At 36.7% G+C, this 19,830-nt stretch overlaps 2 protein-coding genes across 3 annotated transcripts in view; one reads left to right on the top strand and one right to left on the bottom strand.

Annotated features, from left to right (window-relative positions):
- The first annotated feature begins 1,301 nt into the window (after nt 1-1,301).
- Nucleotides 1,302-2,023, top strand: LOC107654082 (heat shock protein 30-like). The gene has a single exon (XM_016441006.1). The coding sequence runs from the start codon at nt 1,454-1,456 to the stop codon at nt 1,982-1,984; it is 531 nt and encodes a 176-aa protein (XP_016296492.1). The 5' UTR covers nt 1,302-1,453; the 3' UTR covers nt 1,985-2,023.
- A 340-nt stretch (nt 2,024-2,363) lies between these two features.
- The window catches only part of LOC107654084 (neurexin-1a-like), a 192,097-nt gene continuing 174,630 nt past the window's right edge, over nt 2,364-19,830 (bottom strand). The window contains exons 18-19 of one of the 2 annotated variants that reach the window (XM_016441008.1): nt 18,797-18,875; nt 2,364-3,795 (exon numbers count right to left, since the gene is read on the bottom strand). In XM_016441008.1, the coding sequence (XP_016296494.1) occupies nt 3,491-3,795; nt 18,797-18,875 (384 nt within the window). In that variant the 3' untranslated portion in view covers nt 2,364-3,490. Of the gene's footprint in view, nt 3,796-18,787; nt 18,876-19,830 lie in introns of both variants that reach the window. The other variant, XM_016441009.1, reaches the window with a different exon arrangement.

Below are 19,830 nucleotides of genomic sequence, written 5' to 3'. Positions count from 1 at the left end.
CGATAGACCTTCTTCCTGTGGTCGATCTCTCGATGTAGCAGTTTAGCCAATTGCTTATTCAAAATTTTAACATATTCAAGATATGACATAAAATGAGCCAATCAGGCTAAAATTCAACCTGAAAAGGGCAATTATTAAAGAGCCACTGCTGAAGTCAGGACTAGTCTTTAGGGGCAAGAGAAGTCAGGACTAGTCTCGCAAGAGGTTTTGATGAATAAAAATGGTAATTAAGTTGAAGATGAATACAGCTACACACAGGAGACATAAATTAGGCACACATGAGTCCAGCACTTTATCCTGGACTCATTCACTTTATTTTTTTCCTGTGCTCATGTACTGTTTCAATACAAACAAATACCTAATAATGCTGTTCATTATAAAACACTTGCCATCCTAGAGATCTCCCACCATGGGGAGTTTTACCAGTAATGTTGTTTCTCTTACCTGACTTATAAATGTGCATTATTTATTTAGCCCTTGAGGGTCACGTGTGATACCAAATGTTGGTGTAGCACATGGGGTGTAAATGCTTTTTCATGTATCTGAAATTTCCAGTAAGCTGTTTAGAATCAGAACTACTAAATCAGTGCCCATTTTGTGAATTAATAATTTTTGATTTTCTTTCAAATTAGTCAAACAGGATACCAAAGTGGACTGGTTCACGATTGGGTCTGAATCATCCGGTTTTAATCTTAATTCAACTGAACAGAATACACTTTCATGTTAAAAACACTCCGTAGCAATGGTAGCAGTGGCATTTATGTGTAAAAATGTTCCTATACTATCTTTATATTTTAAGCACACCTCTAGAAATTTATGTGAAAAATCTGTTTAAATTTATATGAAGTTATATGATGTCTGTGCAAAATATCGTGTACAAAGTTTCTATCTATTTGAACAAAATAAAGTATGGAAAATGTTCTCGACCAGACATACTGTATGCTATGATTATTCCAAGTGATAACTGATCTATACAAATAAGAGATATACCTCAAATAATGTAGAAAATATGTATTTCCTGCAACCCCTGCGTGTTTAGCATTTATAAAAGCAAAATGACTTTTAAAATATAGTGGCCTTGTGAATAACAACAACAACAAAAAAGTTTCTGGAGTTGTAGAGTGGAGTTTCTGGAGTTTCTATGTATTTATCTGCAAATTGTGTAAAAACACTACATAAACAACTAAATCAATAAATTCAGTTTAATAGATGTTCATTGGTCATCTTCTAAAATGAGAGTGTGACTGGTGAGGCGTCATCAGTTCTCTCTATGCTGCCCCCCAATGGACGGATCCAGAACTACCTGGAAAGTTCATGAACTTGCTGGTGCTGCTGAACACTCAGTATAAAGCTAAGAGACTCACAGAACTGGAGTCAAATCTAAAAGCCTTACGACTCCACCAGAGAGACAACTCGACTGAGGAGCAAAACTAGACCACAAAAGCCACTGAAAATGTTGAGCCTGCATGGATTCCAGCCTTCCCTCAGCTCATTCATGGGAATGGACTGGCCAGTGCGCAGCCTCTGGCCGGAGATCACATCTCTTTACAGACACGGAGAGGAACTGCAGGAGCTGAAGAGCAGCCTGGAGCAGCTGGAGAAACTTCAGCACCAGATCTTTGAGGAGATCCAGCAGATGCCTCCCTCGCAGGAGATCTACCCAGTCGCCTGCACAATGGAGAAAGAGGGAAGTGGCTTTGCTTTGACGCTGGACACTAAAGACTTTTCCCCAGAAGAACTGTCAGTCAGACAGGTGCGCAGGAAGCTGCATGTCAGCGGAAACAGTGAGAAGAAGCAGGAGGATGGGACGGGCTCGTACTCTTACAGAAGCCAAGAGTTCAGACGGGTGTTTGCTCTGCCTCAAGGAGTGAATCCTGAGGCGCTGACCTGCTCCATGGCTGATGGAAAGCTCTACATACAGGCACCAGTAAATCAGCCATCTGAAGCAGCTGAGAGGATGCTGCCACTGACTGTCAAACTGTGAAGACAACGCAGCCAGAGACAGCCGAGACACAACACCACGCCAGCGTCGCTCAGACGACACTCAACAATCCTGAAAGCACTGAGCACAGAGTACAACCCTCTGCTGGACCTTAAACGACATTTCATTTCACAAGATTTGCATATTCTATATAAGAATCATAGTGGTATTATATAAAATATTGTGGTATTGTAGGTATGTAACACACTACCTAATTAACCAACTACATAGATAAATGCAAAATCTTTATTTATGCATTTATGTAAGACAGCACATATTCATAAATTATTTTAGAGAAAATAATTCATTCTGGGTAATATTTTATTTGCCTGATTAATGTTTCAAAACTATTTTAATACATATAATTTGGACGTCTCAGAAACAAAATACTGTATAAAAAAGTAATACACATCTAAAAAATAAGTCACATGAATTTTATCGGTTCTGTTGTTTAGCTCAAAATCAGTTCTCCTGTCTCTTGCTCTAAAAGTAGGAAATGAGGGAGACACACAGACACATACTCTCAAGACAGAAATTAATAAATGAATCTGATTTATGATTACATTTTGAGGGTGTGTAAGCACAAATAAACATGGATTCATCTCATCTCTCACTGCAGGCTGAGATACATCTCATGGTAATTTTGTCAGTTTATTGGAAGTGATATGTTTTTGGAAGGCTCTGGCTTCATTGTTTTGTGTGTCTTTCAGAGTACCTTCTAAAACATGGACTCTAAATGTGTATGTGCACACATATATTACAAACTGTTTGAACATTCATTTGCAGAAAACAATTTGCAGGTAACATGATGAAAAAACACATTGCAAATAAAAGATTGCATTGTTGATATCTATAAATGCTATAATATACGTAAGATTCTTTTGTGGTCTTTTCTGACAACAAGTAGATAAAGTTTGCATCCTCAATGCAACAGGTCATAAAACACAAATTTGTGACAGTCCAAAAAGCACACAGTTGTAGTTTTACTGTATAGAAACATATTAAATAAGACATTGAATCCATTATCACTGAGATATCCGCAACTGTTTTCCATTTGTTTGCCAAAGATAATGCCATAATCTTCTTTTCCCCTTTACCATCAGCTGTCAAATTTATATTAGCTCTATAATACTTATCAAGTCTGAGACTTGTTCTGTCCTTCCTTATTCTCTCATTATTCAGTGATGCTTCAGGAAAACAAAACAAAAAACAGAAAGACGTTTTGTAATAGTCCATTACTCACTCTTCATTCCCTTCTTCTTGCATTTGTTACACAAGAAAGTACAAGAGTCTGGGTGGATTAGGTAATCTTTCCATCAGTTCTGTTATCCATTCCAATGTGCATGAATTAAATATCGAAGATTTCCACTGTATATTGTTTAATATATGATGACTAAATGCTTTTCCATAATCTCTCAGTCGTTGTTATCTTACATGAGTAGGTCTTATATTTGACTTTTATGGGAACTGTGGATGAGAATGATGATGTAAGGACCAGGAATAATAGTATCACACATAATACTCCTTGGTTTTGTTTTTCTTGCTCTTGCTGACACCACTGGTGCCATCCATTGGTTTCTCCTTTACAGCTGTTCCATTTGACTGGGCTGAATTGCAAATGTTGTTGCGGCTCTCATCCACGTGGTACGATCCTTCGTCGCGGTTGCGGTATTTGTACATGGCGTAGAGAAGAATGAGGATGCAAAGTGCGGCAGCAATGACGATGCCAACCACCATGCCTATGGTACTGCTGGACTCACGGAAAACCTCTGACTGACCAGGATAGCTCTTCACCCCGGGGCCTGTAGGGTTAGCTGAAGAAACAAAAACACCAAAGGTCAGTCCATCAAACATGTTTCACTAAAATTCACCAACTGGGACAATTTGGAATACTGTTTTCTAAGTATACGCGAGATACTTCCAGCTTTCCCACACAAATTACACTTTATCATATTGATCCAAGTATTGACACACACACACACACACACACACACACACAGATGTTTGTTTCTGTGAATTGTGGGGACTTTCCATGGACTTCTATTACTTTTATACTCACCAAACAATATTTTCTATCCCCTAACCCTAAACCTACCCCTTACAGAAAACCTGTTTGCATTGTTACACTTTCAAATAAACATAATTTACTATTGTTAATATTTTTTCCCCCTACTTTTCTGGCTACTGTGTATAGACCGCCAGGGCCGTATACAGATTTCCTAAAAGAATTAGCAGATTTCCTCTCAGACCTATTGGTTACTGTTGATAAAGCGCTAATTGTCAGAGATTTTAATATTCACGTTGATAATATAAATGATGCATTAGCCCATCAAATTGAAAAAGGTTAGAGAAAAACGTACTGCGCCATGGTACAACAGTAATACCCATTCTCTCAAGAAAAAAACTTGTAGTCTTTAGAATTGCATGGAAAAACAGTATGTCCAGCTAAAGCTGCCAGGGCCGAGCATATCCACAAACTCATAGAAAATCGCTCCATTTCAGCTCAGTTCATATATCACCTAGTGAGTTACCATCTTGTGCCACTGTCTTGCTAGAGTATGTGGAAGAGGCTTTACAACAGGAGTTTATTCGAGTATCAACTTCTCCTGCAGTGGCAGGGTTTTTTATTTATTTATTTTGTTTTTTGCAGAGATGAAAGATGGTGGTTTACATCCCATCACTGTTAAGTTCTCTTTTCTGATAACCCTGGTTCCCACAGCCATTGAACAGGTCAGAGAAGCTCAAATTTTTTTTTTTTTTGTTTTTCTAAACTGGACTTATATGGTGCATAAAGGTGTGCAGCGAAGCCAGTATTTGTATCTGTATTTGTATCTGTAACAATCACAAAATTATTCATATCTGTATTCGGATAAAACCGGAAGTAGGCGGAACTTCGTACAGTTACTGTTATGACTATGGTTTTATAGCCTTTCTTTTATTTTTTCTTAGTTATGACTGAGCAAATATGCTGTTTAACTAAAATAATATTTTTTTTATGATTATAACATGTATTTAATATCTTCTTACAGTCGGAGCCGATAACGTTGTATAGGCAGTGTTTGGAGATGCAGTGCGGTTGTGCTTCGGGGAACGTGAGTTCGAGTCCCAGCTTGGGGACCTTCCATGATCCGATAAATAAATATTTAAATATATTCTAATTAAAACAGTAAGGGTTCCTACCCAGTTTAGAAATATGGAAATTTATTGAAGTAATTTCCAGGAAATGCATGGAAAAACGCAAGTGCAACACTGCTATTTTATTTGCGCGTATTTCATTCATAGAGCTTACACTCACTGCACACACTTGTTAGGCCTACTGTGTTGTAATTTTAGAGGTTTATGTAAAACAACATGCTTTCCTTTGGCTCACCGGTTCCTGCAGTTTAAAAAAGTATTTCACTTAAGTAATTTGCAGGTCTGGAATAGTATGGAAAAAAAGAGAACAGAGTATGGAAAAATATTTGTGTTTCAACTATTTGCCCTATTCAGTGTACTAAAATATAAAATTAATAATTTCTAAAAAAATTAATTTATCATACAAGCAGAGAGATTTCATGACAAACATTTAGTGAACACGACTCAAGGCGCACATTTTCATTACACGGAACTCTTTAAGCAAGTCTTTTTTTTTTACTTCACTAAACAAATGTGCATGTGCCACGCAAACCAGCAAAATATAAAGAAGCAAACGTGTAGGCCTAGCAGAAAATGTATCTGTATCCAAGTTGATTATTACCCTACTCTTGAGAGAGAGAGAGTTTGGTTTTTGAGAGACTGAGATGCGCAACACGGCTGTTTGATTGGTGATTGCACTGTGCTTATTCATTCATGTATCATATCGTCAGGGCCGGATTATACATAGACGGGATTGGGCGAGTGCCCTGGGGCACCAGCCAATAAGGGGGCACCAAGTGATTAAGATAATGACTAGACCTTTAAAATATTTTTCATGTTTTGTATATATATTATTTTGCTGAAAGAGATAATACAAAGTTTAGATACAAAATGAACAGGGGCCCGTTTCAATAAGGAGGTTCAACCAACTCGGAGTTGAAACTTGAACTCTGAGTTGACTTACCCTGAGATGGGAAACTCTGAGTTTTCGGTTTCAGAACAGCTGAATTGCGTTAGTTTGACTCTGAGTTTAGCGCGTGCACCACGACTATGAGAAGTCATGATCAATGGAGCTCCGAAATTATGATTCACCATGGCAACAGCACCGACAAAAAGACGTCCGCATACTTTTGAGTCAACGCATAAATTTAATTCTTAATCACTGTTATAATAACAGAGGTGAAAACTGGCAGAACGGTAGGTTATTGAACTAATATTAATTTTCATGGTATCCCATGGGCAAAAAACCCCTGGGGAAAAAAAAAAAAAAAGAAGAAGAAGAATGTGACAGCAGCTAAAAATGAAGTATAAAAACATTTCAATCAGGTTAAGCTTTAAGCATAAAATGTTCATGGGTGTAGGCTACATGACTTTACAAACATTTGATATATTAAATAAATTTAATTCAGTGGCTATTTCAATGTGCAGCAGCTTTTTTCACGTACTCTAATCTTTTCACGTAGTCTAATCTTTTCACATAATTAAAGATTCTTTAATCCAACCTGTTACATTTCTTAATTAGAGTAATGAAATGAACATTTGACTTCTACTCAGTCAACAGCAAGAAGGCTCGCAAAATAATGAAGAACAGATGAAGAGAAGATGGCCATAATACCAAGTATTGGAGAAATACTAAAATCCAACAGTAAAAAAAGAATAACTCTTGCTTTTGTATTTGTAAGAAATAAAGATGACCAAATAAATTGTGCAAAATCTGCGTTTATGTAACAGCTGTGGTGGTGGTTACAGCATATATCTCGGACTTCACTTCCATATGGCATCCTTCCATTCCATGTTTCATTTTCGGAAGGTGCGATGATGGGAATATGCGCGTCATCTATGCATCCAACCACACTGGAAATTCTAAAGGAAATTCTAATTATTGGGTTACTTCCAGAGGTCACCGCAAGATGTTATCAAGTGAACGTCAGCGAGGCACACCATGGTTACCACTCTGCATACAGCGGCCTTACTAATGTGCTCTGCATCCCCGATATAGAAAACTACCAAATAAATATGCATGTGGATATGGCACAAAAAAAATGCAACAAATTAACAAATTAATACAGCCTCCTCATCTACAGTATAAAAGGACATGCCATTTTTGTCTGGTGTTTGACGGGGGGAGGTTGGGGAAACAAAAAGTAATCTTGTTTACGTTTGCATTAAGATGATTTTTCTTACCCCATGGTGTAAATGCACTTGTTTCCCCCCAGGAAACAAGAATAAACTTAGGCTATATCATTTTTCTTACATAGAAAATGCATCATGATTTAAGAATTTTTAGATATTTGAACTTGAAATAAGACAGAAATACTCAGTGAGAAAAGCATTTTTGCAGCGTGAATGAATGAATGAGGTATTTAAACATCGCTTACGCTTTAAAAAGGGGGAGGAGACCATAAGAAACTCTGGGTTTACCGAAGAAAACCTGCTCCCGATCAGGTTAGGTTCATAAAGTAAGTTACCACGGTAACTGACTCCGAGTATAAGTTACCTCTCTTTCAGAAACGGGCTTGACTTACCCTGCTTTCTCGGGTTTGACAAACCTCCCATTCTGAAACGGAAAACCCAGAGTTTCCCTCATTTCAGGGTTAACATACTCAGAGTTTTCACTTAACCTCCTTTCTGAAATGGGCCCCAGTTAATGATACAATATATACAGAGAGAATATAAAATATATGCATATATAAAGAATTGCGATTGGGTCAGGCCCAGCCTGGTCACATTGTTTATATGTAGGTATTAATACATAACATTTACAAACACAAAATGTTAATTTTTGTACGCTTTTATTGATGCTACAACGTACAATTTAGACGTATTTCAACATTTAAAACAAACAAATTGCTACATATTTTTAGCTAAAAAACGTAAAATATTTACATATATTTTATATCAAGATATTCGTATCGATGCATTTTTATAATTTTATCAATAAGTGATTTAGATTTTTACACTCCTTAAAGGCACAATATGTAAGTTTACGTCGCTAGAGGGCGCATATAAAAAAAAAAAAAAACAAGAAACAAAGGCGTAGTTTGATGACGCCGTGACTGAGTGTGAAATCATGGGAGTTGTTGTCTTCATCCCCACAGCTGATGCAATCCGACGGGACTCGGGCAGAAATCATGTTAATTGATGAGCTAATGTATTAAAGACTTATTAAGGTCACTGTAGTATTAAGCAGGGTGGGGCTAAAAGTCATGGAAGTGAAACGAGGCCGCTGGAGTGATTGCTAATGAAGGACACGCGCGATACACGGCTCGAAAGCAGCAGAGCTTTTATGATGCCACAGTCGACCGCATGCGTATGTGGGGTAAAACAGCTCTGTTTTATACTAGATACATTTGAGTGTATTGAAAGTTCCATTATAATGCTACTCTGTGCGTTTGTCACCTGTCTAATAAAATGCATAACATATTAAAGTGTCTTTGGGGTTTCCATGCTTTCAACAAAATAAAAAAGGAAAAATCGAGGGGTTATGACGTCATTGGCAGGCGACGCAATGACACTATGGACACGCTCTGTTACACTAGTTAAAATTGCTTATTTCTCTGGATTTAAACATTCTTCAGAACATTTGGGATAATGTAAGTACACAAGTCAGCAAAATATATGACTGTTCTAGTGGTTTTGGGATATTTTAATCAAAAAAATCTTACATATTGTGCCTTTAACCTACGCCCAAGCCTAAAACCTACCCATTTTATTACCTACCCATTTGCTAAATTCTGAAAAAACAGAGGTGTTAATTATCGGACCAAAAACCTCCACATGTAATGACCTAAAACACTGTCTAATATTTGATGGCTGCTCTGTCAATTCTTCGTCATCAGTTAGGAACCTAGGCGTGCTATTAGATAGCAATCGTTCCTTTGAAAAACATGTTTCTAGCATTTGTAAAACTGCATTTTTCCATCTTAAAAATATCTAAATTAAGACCTATGCTCTCAATGTCAAATGCAGAAACGTTCATTCATGCGTTCATGACCTCAAGGTTAGATTATTGCAATGCTTTATTGGGTGGTTGCTCTGCACGATTAATAAACACATTCAAAATGGTTCAAAATGCAGCAGCTAGAGTTCTTACTAGAACCATATTAGAAACACTGCACTGCACTGGCTCCCCATTAAACATCATATACATTTTAAAATCTTGCTAATTACTTATAAAGCCCCGAATGGTTTAGCTCCTCAGTACATGAGTGAGCTCTTATTGCATTATAGTCCTTCACGTCCGCAACGATCTCAAAACTCTGGCCATTTGATAATATCTATAATATCAAAATCAACTGCAGGAGGAAGATCCTTTTCCTATTTAGTGCCCAAACTCTGGAACAATCTACCCAACACTGTTCGGGAGGCAGAAACACTCTGTCAGTTTAAATCTAGATTAAAGACCAATCTCTTTAACCTGGCTTACACATAATACACTAACGCATTTCTATAATTCAAATCCGTTAAAGGATTGTTAGGCTGCATTAATTAGGTCAACCGGAACCAGGAACACTTCCCATAACACCCGATGTACTTGTTACATCATTAGAAGAATGGCATCTACGCTAATATTAGTCTGTTTCATTCTTATTCCAAGGTCACCGTAGCCACCAGATCCAGTCCGTATCCAGTCCAGATGGTGGATCAGCACCTAGAGATGACCTCAACTGCCCTGAAATGTCAGTGGAGACCAGGACATCTACATGTGCCCCAGAGACTGATCCCCTCCGAAGACCTTGTCTCCTAGACGGCCATTGGGACAAGACCACGGGAACCAGATGAGTCCTCTGCACAATCTGACTCTGCTGCAGCCTAGATTTAAACTGGGTTTGTCTGGCCAGAGAAAGACACATTATTTCGACACCATTTCCCCATTTAATACTGTAAAGCTGCTTTGACACAATTTGCATTGTAAAAAGCGCTATATAAATAATGGTGACTTGAATTGACTTGACATTGTTTGACAGAATCTTCTGGATTTATAATATTTCAAACATCTGAACTGTTTAACAATGTCTCTACTAAGCGGCTGACTGTCTGTGCTGTATTGAGTAGTACATTGTTTTGGTGTGAGTGGCTTTCCACATAGAGTCCAACAAGTGTCGTACAGGCCAAACACATTCTCACTCCCAAGTCGTCATGTATTGATGCTTGGTCAGGACCCTTTGGCGTCACGTTTTGATGCACAGGGTACCCCTCGCGTAATTTTTCAACGTGCAGGTTCCTCCATTGCTTTAAATAGAATATATGCCGACGCGAAAGGCACTGGGAATTTTATCGTCATGATTAAATTATATATTGGGTAATAATATTGCCATTATTGCATATATGTTGGGGTGTGATTTTTCAATGTGAACAATCACAACAGTTTTATTTATATTACACTATTTATACATTTACAAGCAAGCAACCCAACCCAACCCCTGCCCCTAAACCTACCATTTGCCAATAAAACACAATATATAACAGGCAGATACAACTACAGTCACAATTTATTCAAAAAGTATTTATATTCCAAGTCTTCCGAGGCAAAACGATTGATTTGTGAGAGGAATAGACGTCTCCGTCCGCGATAAAGCTCAGATCCTTTGTGCAGTCTGACTTTGTGCGCAAATTCAAAAAATGCTGCCAGAAGAAGCCTTTCATCAGCCTTAGTTGTGAAATGTCATTGGCTCTTGTGTGTCTCATCAGCGATTGCTTCATGCTATGGAAGTATCTTTTTGAATGAGATGTGAGTGCATTAACGGAGCGGCCGTGGGTAGGTTTAGGGTAGGGGTGGGGTTAGGTGCTCCAATTAAAGTATAAATTTATATAAAATTATTTTAATTTTTACAAATGCATGCAAACCATTAAATTAAGACAAACAACTGAAAACAATGGAGTACCCTGCATGTCAAAAAGTGACGCCAAAAGGATACGTCGAAAAATGGGTAAAGGGGTACCTTGAGCGTCAAAAAGTGACACCAAGGAGTCCTGACTAAGCGTCAATATGTGACGAGTTGGGAGTGAGAACGTGCTGGATTGACAGACTAAACTTTATTGGGAATTTCAGGATTCTTGTGGCTCACTGCACTGGCTACGATATAAATAAAACAGATTTTTTTCAAATGAACATTTAAATAGTTATTTGTTTGAACTAACAACCAAATTTACTATTTGTTTTTCAGAGTGGTTTTAGTTATTATGTAGTTACACCAGACATTAATAGGGATGTGAGTAAAGAAGACAATCCTTTGTAGCTCCTTTGTATATTCGCTGCCCTATTGTTTGCCGATGCACTTATCCTTGTCTAATATTAGTATGTTTGCATGAAAGAAAAATACTGCCCAGATGATAAATCATGATCTACTAATCTCTCTTGGACAGTTTCAGTCACATATTGCAATATGACAGGGCACTGAGCCTTAGAAGTTATGTCTTGCATATCTTGTGTAAAATGTATGTGAATTGAGTATATTTTAGCCTGTTTTACATAACTAGGCAATAAGGATTCATGAATGATGCTGCGGATAACATCAATTATCATACTAACCAGCAGTTTTGGAAAAAGACAAGCAAACCCCTGCCATTTCCAATGCCTCAAATGTTCCAATATTTCAAAATTTGTTTAACAGCAAAAAAATAAATAAAAATCCAGGAAGGTCTGGCAGTCTGTTGTGGTCTCTTCAAGTACATATGCAGCCTCAGAGTCGAGTACCCTCTGTAACTAAGCCCTCACTTCCCAGCAATATTAATAATGAGTAGTCTTTTGATCTGATCTCTGAGAGCTGGCATTTGGCTGTCCTGCTATTCCAGAATTGACAATAGAAGGTTGGCATCAACACAAACTGCTTTTCTCATTTTCCTTGTTTCCAAAACTTGTTTGTGCTTCCATTTCTTCTAACAATTAAAATTGCCATAAATTTACCATAAAAAAAATCCCAGACACAGTGCAAAAGAGGGAGTTTGTTTTCTCACAGAAAGAAAGCAATGTTCTATTCAATAAAAGGCCTTGTCGATGTCAGTGTTTAAAGAGGTTTGAAAAGGATGGTGTTGGAAAATGTTCACCTGAATGAGGACATACAAAATATGACTGACACTGTAGAGGCTTCATCTTCATGACTCACATGCTCTGAATCACCTTCAGATTTTTTTTTCCCCTTTTGCCCAAGCTGTGTTTGACTAGAGATGCTGCCCTGCCTCATCCTCTGGCAAATGTCACAGCAGGCGCAATGTCATCTTCTGACCTACCTTCATCTCCTGAAGAGCACCTGACAAAGTTGAAGCAGATGAAGGTGTTGTTGGGATTAAAAGGTCAGTCATATTTGTACAATAAGTTGCAGGCTTTTTAATGCAGTTTTCTGCACCAGCTTTTCTCTTTTTTTCTTTGCATTGTCGACAAAGCTGTGGCTACACGGCAAGTCAGATGACATATTCAGGAATAAGTTATTATTGGGGCAATTTTTTATTTCTGAAATGATATATTGCACAATAAATATATTTAAAATGTGATTTAATAACATAATTAGTTATTGTTAATTATTCATTGCATTTTACATCATATTGTACACTGGACGCCTAATGGAAAGTTTTGATAAACATGGCACAATATAACAATAATATTACAGGAAAAGTGCAGACTGGTCTTTGGTCTGCACAGCAACACATGAAGTCAAATACACTTACTGCTTTGTTAAAGCTGCAGTCGGTTTTGCCTCTGTCGCCATCTCTGTTTGAAAACCTGCAATTGCAGCTGTTTGCGGAATTATCTTCTTTGTGTGGGTTGTGCGGCGGCACGTCTCCAGCGCGGATGAATCTAATGTTTTGAGGAGTATGTGTGGCAGTCAGTCACCGCACCGGTGGATATTTACTGTACTTCACAAGCCTACATCTTGGAGTATGACCCAAATAAGAATTTTCACCGCATATAAGTAACGAAGTAAGTAACAAGTCTGCCACGTTTGTTCTGACCAACTGAGGAAAAAAGCATTACAATAAATCGTGCTACCAATGGTGATTTAATCTAAAGATCAGTTAGCTCATATCACCTCAAACCATGCAAATTATTATTATTGTTATACTTTATTCTCAAATTATTAATGCTAACAACATCAGCATTGCCTATAGTGTGTATTAGCATGTAGATTTCAATTTCTGTACAGTCTAATCTCTAATTGTCATACTCTTCGAATTTCATATTAAGAAATTCTTTTAACCCAAAAAGCAAATTATGCTCCCTTCGAACTGGGTGTCTTTAAAGTACAAATATTGTGTAATCCCAGGCTATCTGTAATCAGAAGCACATTTAAAACTTGCATACATAACTCTTTGTTCAAGCTCTTGTCTTGTCCAGGCTGGACTATTGCAATGCTCTCTTGGCACGTCTTTCAATCAGTTCTATCCAGGGGCGTTGTGCGTGTTCACCTACAGTATTCAATTAGCCTTTAATTTGCAGTTGTATGTTAGTAAATGTTAAAATGTTAAAACAGCAGCAATGCATAATTCTGTAAAACTGACTTTTAAAAACTTGCACTGACGTGGAGGAGAACCCGTCCATCAGCCCACAAGTAGGTAAGACTTTCAGTTCCAAGCGCAGGCTGATCTGGTTCATTCTGTAAAGCCGGTCCGAGAACCATCAGGCCAATTATGAATGTCATTTGGGCACCTGTTTCCGAATATGTAGTTCTATTAATTTAAATTATGAATTAACAAATAAAAAATCACAAACATGACCTTTCTGAATAAAAATGTTTATACACTTTAGTTAGCATATATATATATAATATATTTGAGGTATTATGATGAGGAAATACAGTGCCTTGAATAGGCTAGGCTACATTTAGTGTAGAATGATGAAATGAAAATTTAAATCTACAAATAACATTTTAAATTACTTCTGTTTCAGAATAAATAAAGCTGTATTTAATTTTCCTTTTAACTGCTACTCAGGGTTTGTATGTGGACAGGTTGTAGCTCTTGTATGTCGATGTATGACTTAAGTGACACTGATACATGATCATGTCTGTGTTTTGTATTGGTATTAGTTGAGCAGACGTGCATTAGTGACCTGGCGTGAGAGATTCTTTCTACACAATTTCACAGTATTTTTAAACTACCGTTGCTGTAATCTGCAAAAGTATTTAGGGATTGGGGCTATTGTGAATGATTTTATGCTATGTTGACAATGGAATTGTTGGTGACAGTGACGGAGATGTGGTAGTTTTACTTTGTGTGTCTTCCCCTGCATTCTATGGTTTATTTTTCAATAGGATCAAAGAAAAGAAGTGTGGAATTACCTGAATATTGAGTCCAACTCAGTCCGTTAGTTACAAGTGCCCGCTTACTTTTGCCCACCCTTACGAAAAAGAAGTTTATTCAAGTGTGCTATTAGTATACTTCTTTTAAACAAAAAAATAGGAAAGTATACTTTAAGTCTAATTTTATGTACTTCTCAGACATGGGCTTTATGTACTTCTCAGAAATATACTTAAAATGACATTTAAGTATACTTGACTTATACTTAGAAAAGTCTAAATATATTTGAGCTATACTTGTGCTCCGAGAATCTGTGTTTTCATTGTTATACGGTAGGGGGCGCTAGTACACATCTTCTGTACAGAATTTCCCAAAAAAAAAACACAAGAGAAGAAGAAACCGAAACAACAGATGCTTCCACATGTATTCTAACACGATCATCAGACATAAAACAGCATCAAAACTGTGTAACGTTATGGAATAAAATGTCGACCAATGAAGAGGTAATAATGATTGTCAAGCTTTGGGGTGTTGATCGACTTCATCTATGTTTTGATTATCATTCGAAATCCAATTAATAGTATTTTTTCAGCTTTTTGTTCAAAATCTTGTTAATTTCTTTATTTTTTAATTTTAATTTATAAAACTTACCCACATTCAAGTGTTTAAAAAAAGAACGCATGAAGCTAGGCCAATTTAGTCACAAGGAGTATTGAAATAGTATACTTACAAGTATACTACTAGTACACTGATATTTGTATACTTACTACATAAAGTATACTTAAAAAATATACTTGAATTTAATTAAGTATACTTAATAAAATAAATTTGAAGTATACTACTTTTTGGTAATGGCAGGCCTGTCCAAAAATAAAATTGTGCCTACGCCACTAGTTCTATCAAACCTCTGCAGCTAATCCAGAATGTGGCTGCAAGATTAGTCATTAACAAGCCGAAAAGAGCATGTCACACCAATTTGCACTGGCTACCAATACCTGCTCACATAAAATTCAAGGCACTGATGTCTGCCTAAGAAAAAAACACTGGCTCTGCACCCCTTTATCTAAATTCATTACTTCAGACTTATGTGCCCTCCAGAAACTTGCATTCTGCATGTGAACAGTGCATTGTAGTGCCATCCCAAAGAGGCACAAAATCACTTTCATGGACTTTTACCTTAACTGTTTCCTGCTGGTAGAATGACCTGCCCAACTCAAACCAAACAGTTGAGTCTAAAGCATCTTCCATTCTACACTTGACCCTCTAACACTAGAACTCTCTATTCTATTGCTATTCTATCTACTTGTTTTCTTTTTATTTATTAAAAAAAAAACAAAAAAAAAACTTGACAGTAACTGTTATGTCCTGTGTATAAATGTGTTTGGGTATGTATTTTACTCTGTATGAGTATTGTGTTTGCCAGTGTGTTCTCGCTCTCTTCCTCACTCTGCTTGCCTTGCAGTTAATTAGCCACACCTGATGCTTGCAAGGAGTGTGCTGCTACAAAAGAGCAGAGTGAACACTGCTTGAGGAGGTTCACTTCTCCCCTACACCAGACTTGTGTGTTCCAGATAACTAAGTGTAGACTTTTGAGTGTTGGTCTTCTTTGTACTGCAATTAGTTTGCACACATTGTAGCTTGTGTGTGCTTTGGTGTGAAAACAGTGTTGTAGCCCTTTTGCTATCAGGTAATGATCCTTTTCTTTCTTTCTACAATTTGTGTCCGTGCTAAAAACTATTGTATCCTTCTAATACTTTTCTTTTGAAAAATGTTCATCCCTGTTTTTGGTTAGTAAGGAAGTAGAGGGAAGCTTATGTTGTTTATTTCTTTTCTTTTACCTCTATAGGTCATTTAGTTCTCCTCCCTGTAGCAAGTCACTTTTTTTGTTTGTTGTTTTGGCTAATGGCCTCTGTTGAAGATGAATTGTTTCCACCTTCTTTAAATCAAATACACATTTTTTATTTGCTATAACAAGTGGTTGTCACATTTCCGGGGCAAAGGATTGAAGGGAATCCTCCATGTTCTCTATTTGTTTTTCCTTTTGGTTAAATTTTTAACTGTTCCCTCCTCTCCCAACCCTAGACTGGGAGAAGTTGTAACACTAACACTATTCTTTTCTATTTCTATTCTATCTACTTGTGCTCTTTTTAATTACTATGGAAATAATAATAACAACTTCTAATGTTTTAAATAACATTAACTCTATCTTTTCATTTATTACCTTGCTATGTGCAGTGCATAAGACTAAGCAGGACTTGTCACAACACATACATTGTTGCTCTTTTGTTGATTTTGATTGCTTCTATTGCCCTCATTTGTAAGTCGCTTTAGATAAAAAGCGTCTGCTAAATGAGTAAATGTAATAGATAATATACTACATATTTTACAGTAACACATTGGCTCATAAGTTTACAGTGTGGGTTTTGAAATTCAGTTTGATAACTGATGTGAATGCACTTTTTTTTTCTTTTTTTTTTTGGAAGATAGATGGATCAATTTTCATGCTGCCACTGAGTCATGGGAGAGATAAGCAGTTGACTTTTGCTAACTCAATTTCATTCCTACAGGACTTAGGCCAAGTCCCCAAGCCGCATGTCATTGCTCAGAGATCACAGCACACAAAGAAAATAGAGAAAAACTCACATACATGTCAGCAACTGACAAAACACCAATGCATGCCAGCTCTCCTCAAGTGCTAATCTTGCTTAGGTACTCTCATGGTGGACATAACATATACCAAGTTTGTTATAATCAGGGTGTGATTTGAGGGGGGATTTTTGATCAAGAATGTCATTAATGAACTTTTAATGTAGAAATTTAGACAGTGTAGACAAAGTGTAATGGCAACACTGTTAATTAAGCGTTTTCCCTCAATAAACTCCTAAACTCCTACTCCTGCTGCTAATCGATAGTAAGTTAGGTAGCTGGTAATAAGGTATGTTTAAGTATTGGGTAGGGTTAAGGGATCTAGAATATGGTCATGCAGAATAAAGCATTAATACTGTATGTGCTTCATAAGTACTAATAAACAGCCAGTATGCGGTAACACTTTATTTTAAGGTGTCCTTGTTACATATGTTACATGTACTTACTATTATAATAACAATTAATTATGCATAATTACATGCAAGTAACCCTAAGACAAACACTAATCCTAACCCTAACCATACAGTAAGTACATGTAGTTAATAAATATTACTCAGTACTTAAATGTATAATTACACTGTAACGCGGACACCTTTAAATAAAGTGTAACTGTATAGTAGTAATATGCATGCTAATAAGCACACTGATAATAATGAATAGTAAATGATAATGGTAAAAATACAGAAAATAATTATTTTAACTGAATTAACTAAATTAAATGTTTTTAAGAGTTAATTTATTGGCTAAAATGTAACAATTTACAAGCCACATGAGGTATCAAGTAAGTTGTCAAACATTTTGAACACATTTCTGCCATCTATCCTGACAAATATGTAGTATTTTCATTCCATCTTAGTCCAGGATAAGTCTTAGTGTCACGCATGTTTTACTAGCTTGCTTGCAACACTGAGAATAAAATCTCTAACGAAATGAGTCACGAAAGAGTGGTGGCAGCATTGCACTGATTATAGACGATCTCACCTTATGTCCAGGACGGCAAAAACCGTTGAACTGCCATTTATAAATAAATACTAATTAGTGACTTTTATCTATTATCCTCATACAATAAATGAAAATCCTTTCTGATATTTTTTTGATCTGTCAAGTCCATTAATAATAGTTTACGTATTCTTTTCTCTTTATTTCACTCTTCTTCTGTCCATATTCACTGTTGTTGTTGTTGTTTTTTCTACACACAAGCATCAATGTGCAATTAATCTACAATGACACGCTCAATCAACCTGCGTTAAAATTCCCGATGTGGGGCCAATTGTGTGGGAAAACCACAACCAAAACCGCAGTAAAAATTTGTATATTTGGTCACACTTTATATTAGGTGGACTTAACTACTATGTACTTACATCAAAAAATAAGTACAATGTACTTATTGTGTTCATATTGTATTGCAAAACACTTTTGATGCTATTGTGGTGGGATACGGGTAAGGTTAGGGACAGGTTTGGTGGTATGGGTAGGTTTAAGGGTGGGTTAAGGTGTAAGGAATGGGTCAACAGTGTAATTATAAATGTAATTACAGAAATTAATTACAGAGGTGATTGCATATAGGTATTTCAAAAAATATAAGTACAATGTAAAAACATGTATGTACACAATAAGTGCATTGTACCAAATGATTAATTTAAATGTAAGTACATAGTAGTTAAGGCCGCCTAATATAAAGTGGGACCGTATATTTTAACATTTAAAATACCAGGAACAGACACATTGCTGTAGAAGAACAACACAACTGTTGAGGTGAAAGTGAGGACAAACACAGTCAGAAAGAAAAGTAATAATAATGAGATGACTAACCTAACCCACCTGAGCTCGGTTCGCACGGGTCTATGTCCTCATCGTCACTGGGGCACTCGGCAGATGCCACCAACAAGTCATCAGTAGTCTGGAAAACAGATGGTATGGGAAAGAGTGGATGAATTCAAGAATAACTGCACACAGAATGAAAAAAGAGAAATGGGAAACTGAGCTTAATTGAATGGGTATACAAAGCATTAGATTGAGACTCTTTAGCTGTGAAAAGTGTAACAATAAACAAACAGATTATTATAACAGATTACAGACATCCTGACTATCAACATCAGTGTGAATAACTGTGCTACACTTGCTGGAAGGGAATTAAACAAACACATTTTTATTTCTGAATCCACTTTCCATTTTTTGAAACAGACATGTTTCATGTTACACAAAGATTACACATAACCATTATTTGGTTACTAGCAAGCTACTTTGAAATTGAAAAGTTTATGAAAAAATAAATGGTGCAATATCCAACCTGGTCTCATGGCAAAAACGTACCTGGGGACATTTTTTCGCGAGACGCGAAATACGTACCAATAAGTACATATCACTGCAGTTTCCAAAATAAATGAACACTAGAGACAGTAAAACTCCTTTTATTCCTTTTCACACCAATTTACAGAGTTTCAATTAATAAAGCGGAATTTTCGCACAATTACTTGAAGAATATTATGTAATGACTTCAAAACAATTTTAACATGCAGGGAGATTTGAAAACTGATGCTTTTGAATGTTAGCATCGAACATTCATATCTATGGGTTTTCATTGACGGTAGGTTTGTTCGGTAGCTCATGGAGTACGGAGATATACTTGAGAGGTGAGGAGCTCCGGTTCGAATCCCATGTAACTACGGTTCGACAAAACAGTTCAAATCTGCATATAAGGAAGTTCAAATGGCACAGTTGCATCAACAAATGCATTTTTATCAGTTTTGCATTTGTTAACACTATCGGGTAGGTTTAGGGTTGGGTTTGGTGTAGGCCAATACGTACCTGAAGCAACGTAATAAAAACGTGCCAGGGTTAACGTATTGAACCCG

This window comes from Sinocyclocheilus anshuiensis, unplaced genomic scaffold (assembly GCF_001515605.1).
Source record: "Sinocyclocheilus anshuiensis isolate Anshui unplaced genomic scaffold, SAMN03320099.WGS_v1.1 scaffold683, whole genome shotgun sequence".
Lineage (NCBI taxonomy): Eukaryota > Metazoa > Chordata > Actinopteri > Cypriniformes > Cyprinidae > Sinocyclocheilus > Sinocyclocheilus anshuiensis.
This window is presented reverse-complemented; position numbering and strand designations above follow the sequence as displayed.

Coding starts and splice junctions, on each gene's coding strand:
- LOC107654082 (XM_016441006.1), top strand. CDS start 1,454: ATGTTGAGCCTGCATGGATTCCAGCCTTCCCTCAGCTCATTCATGGGA.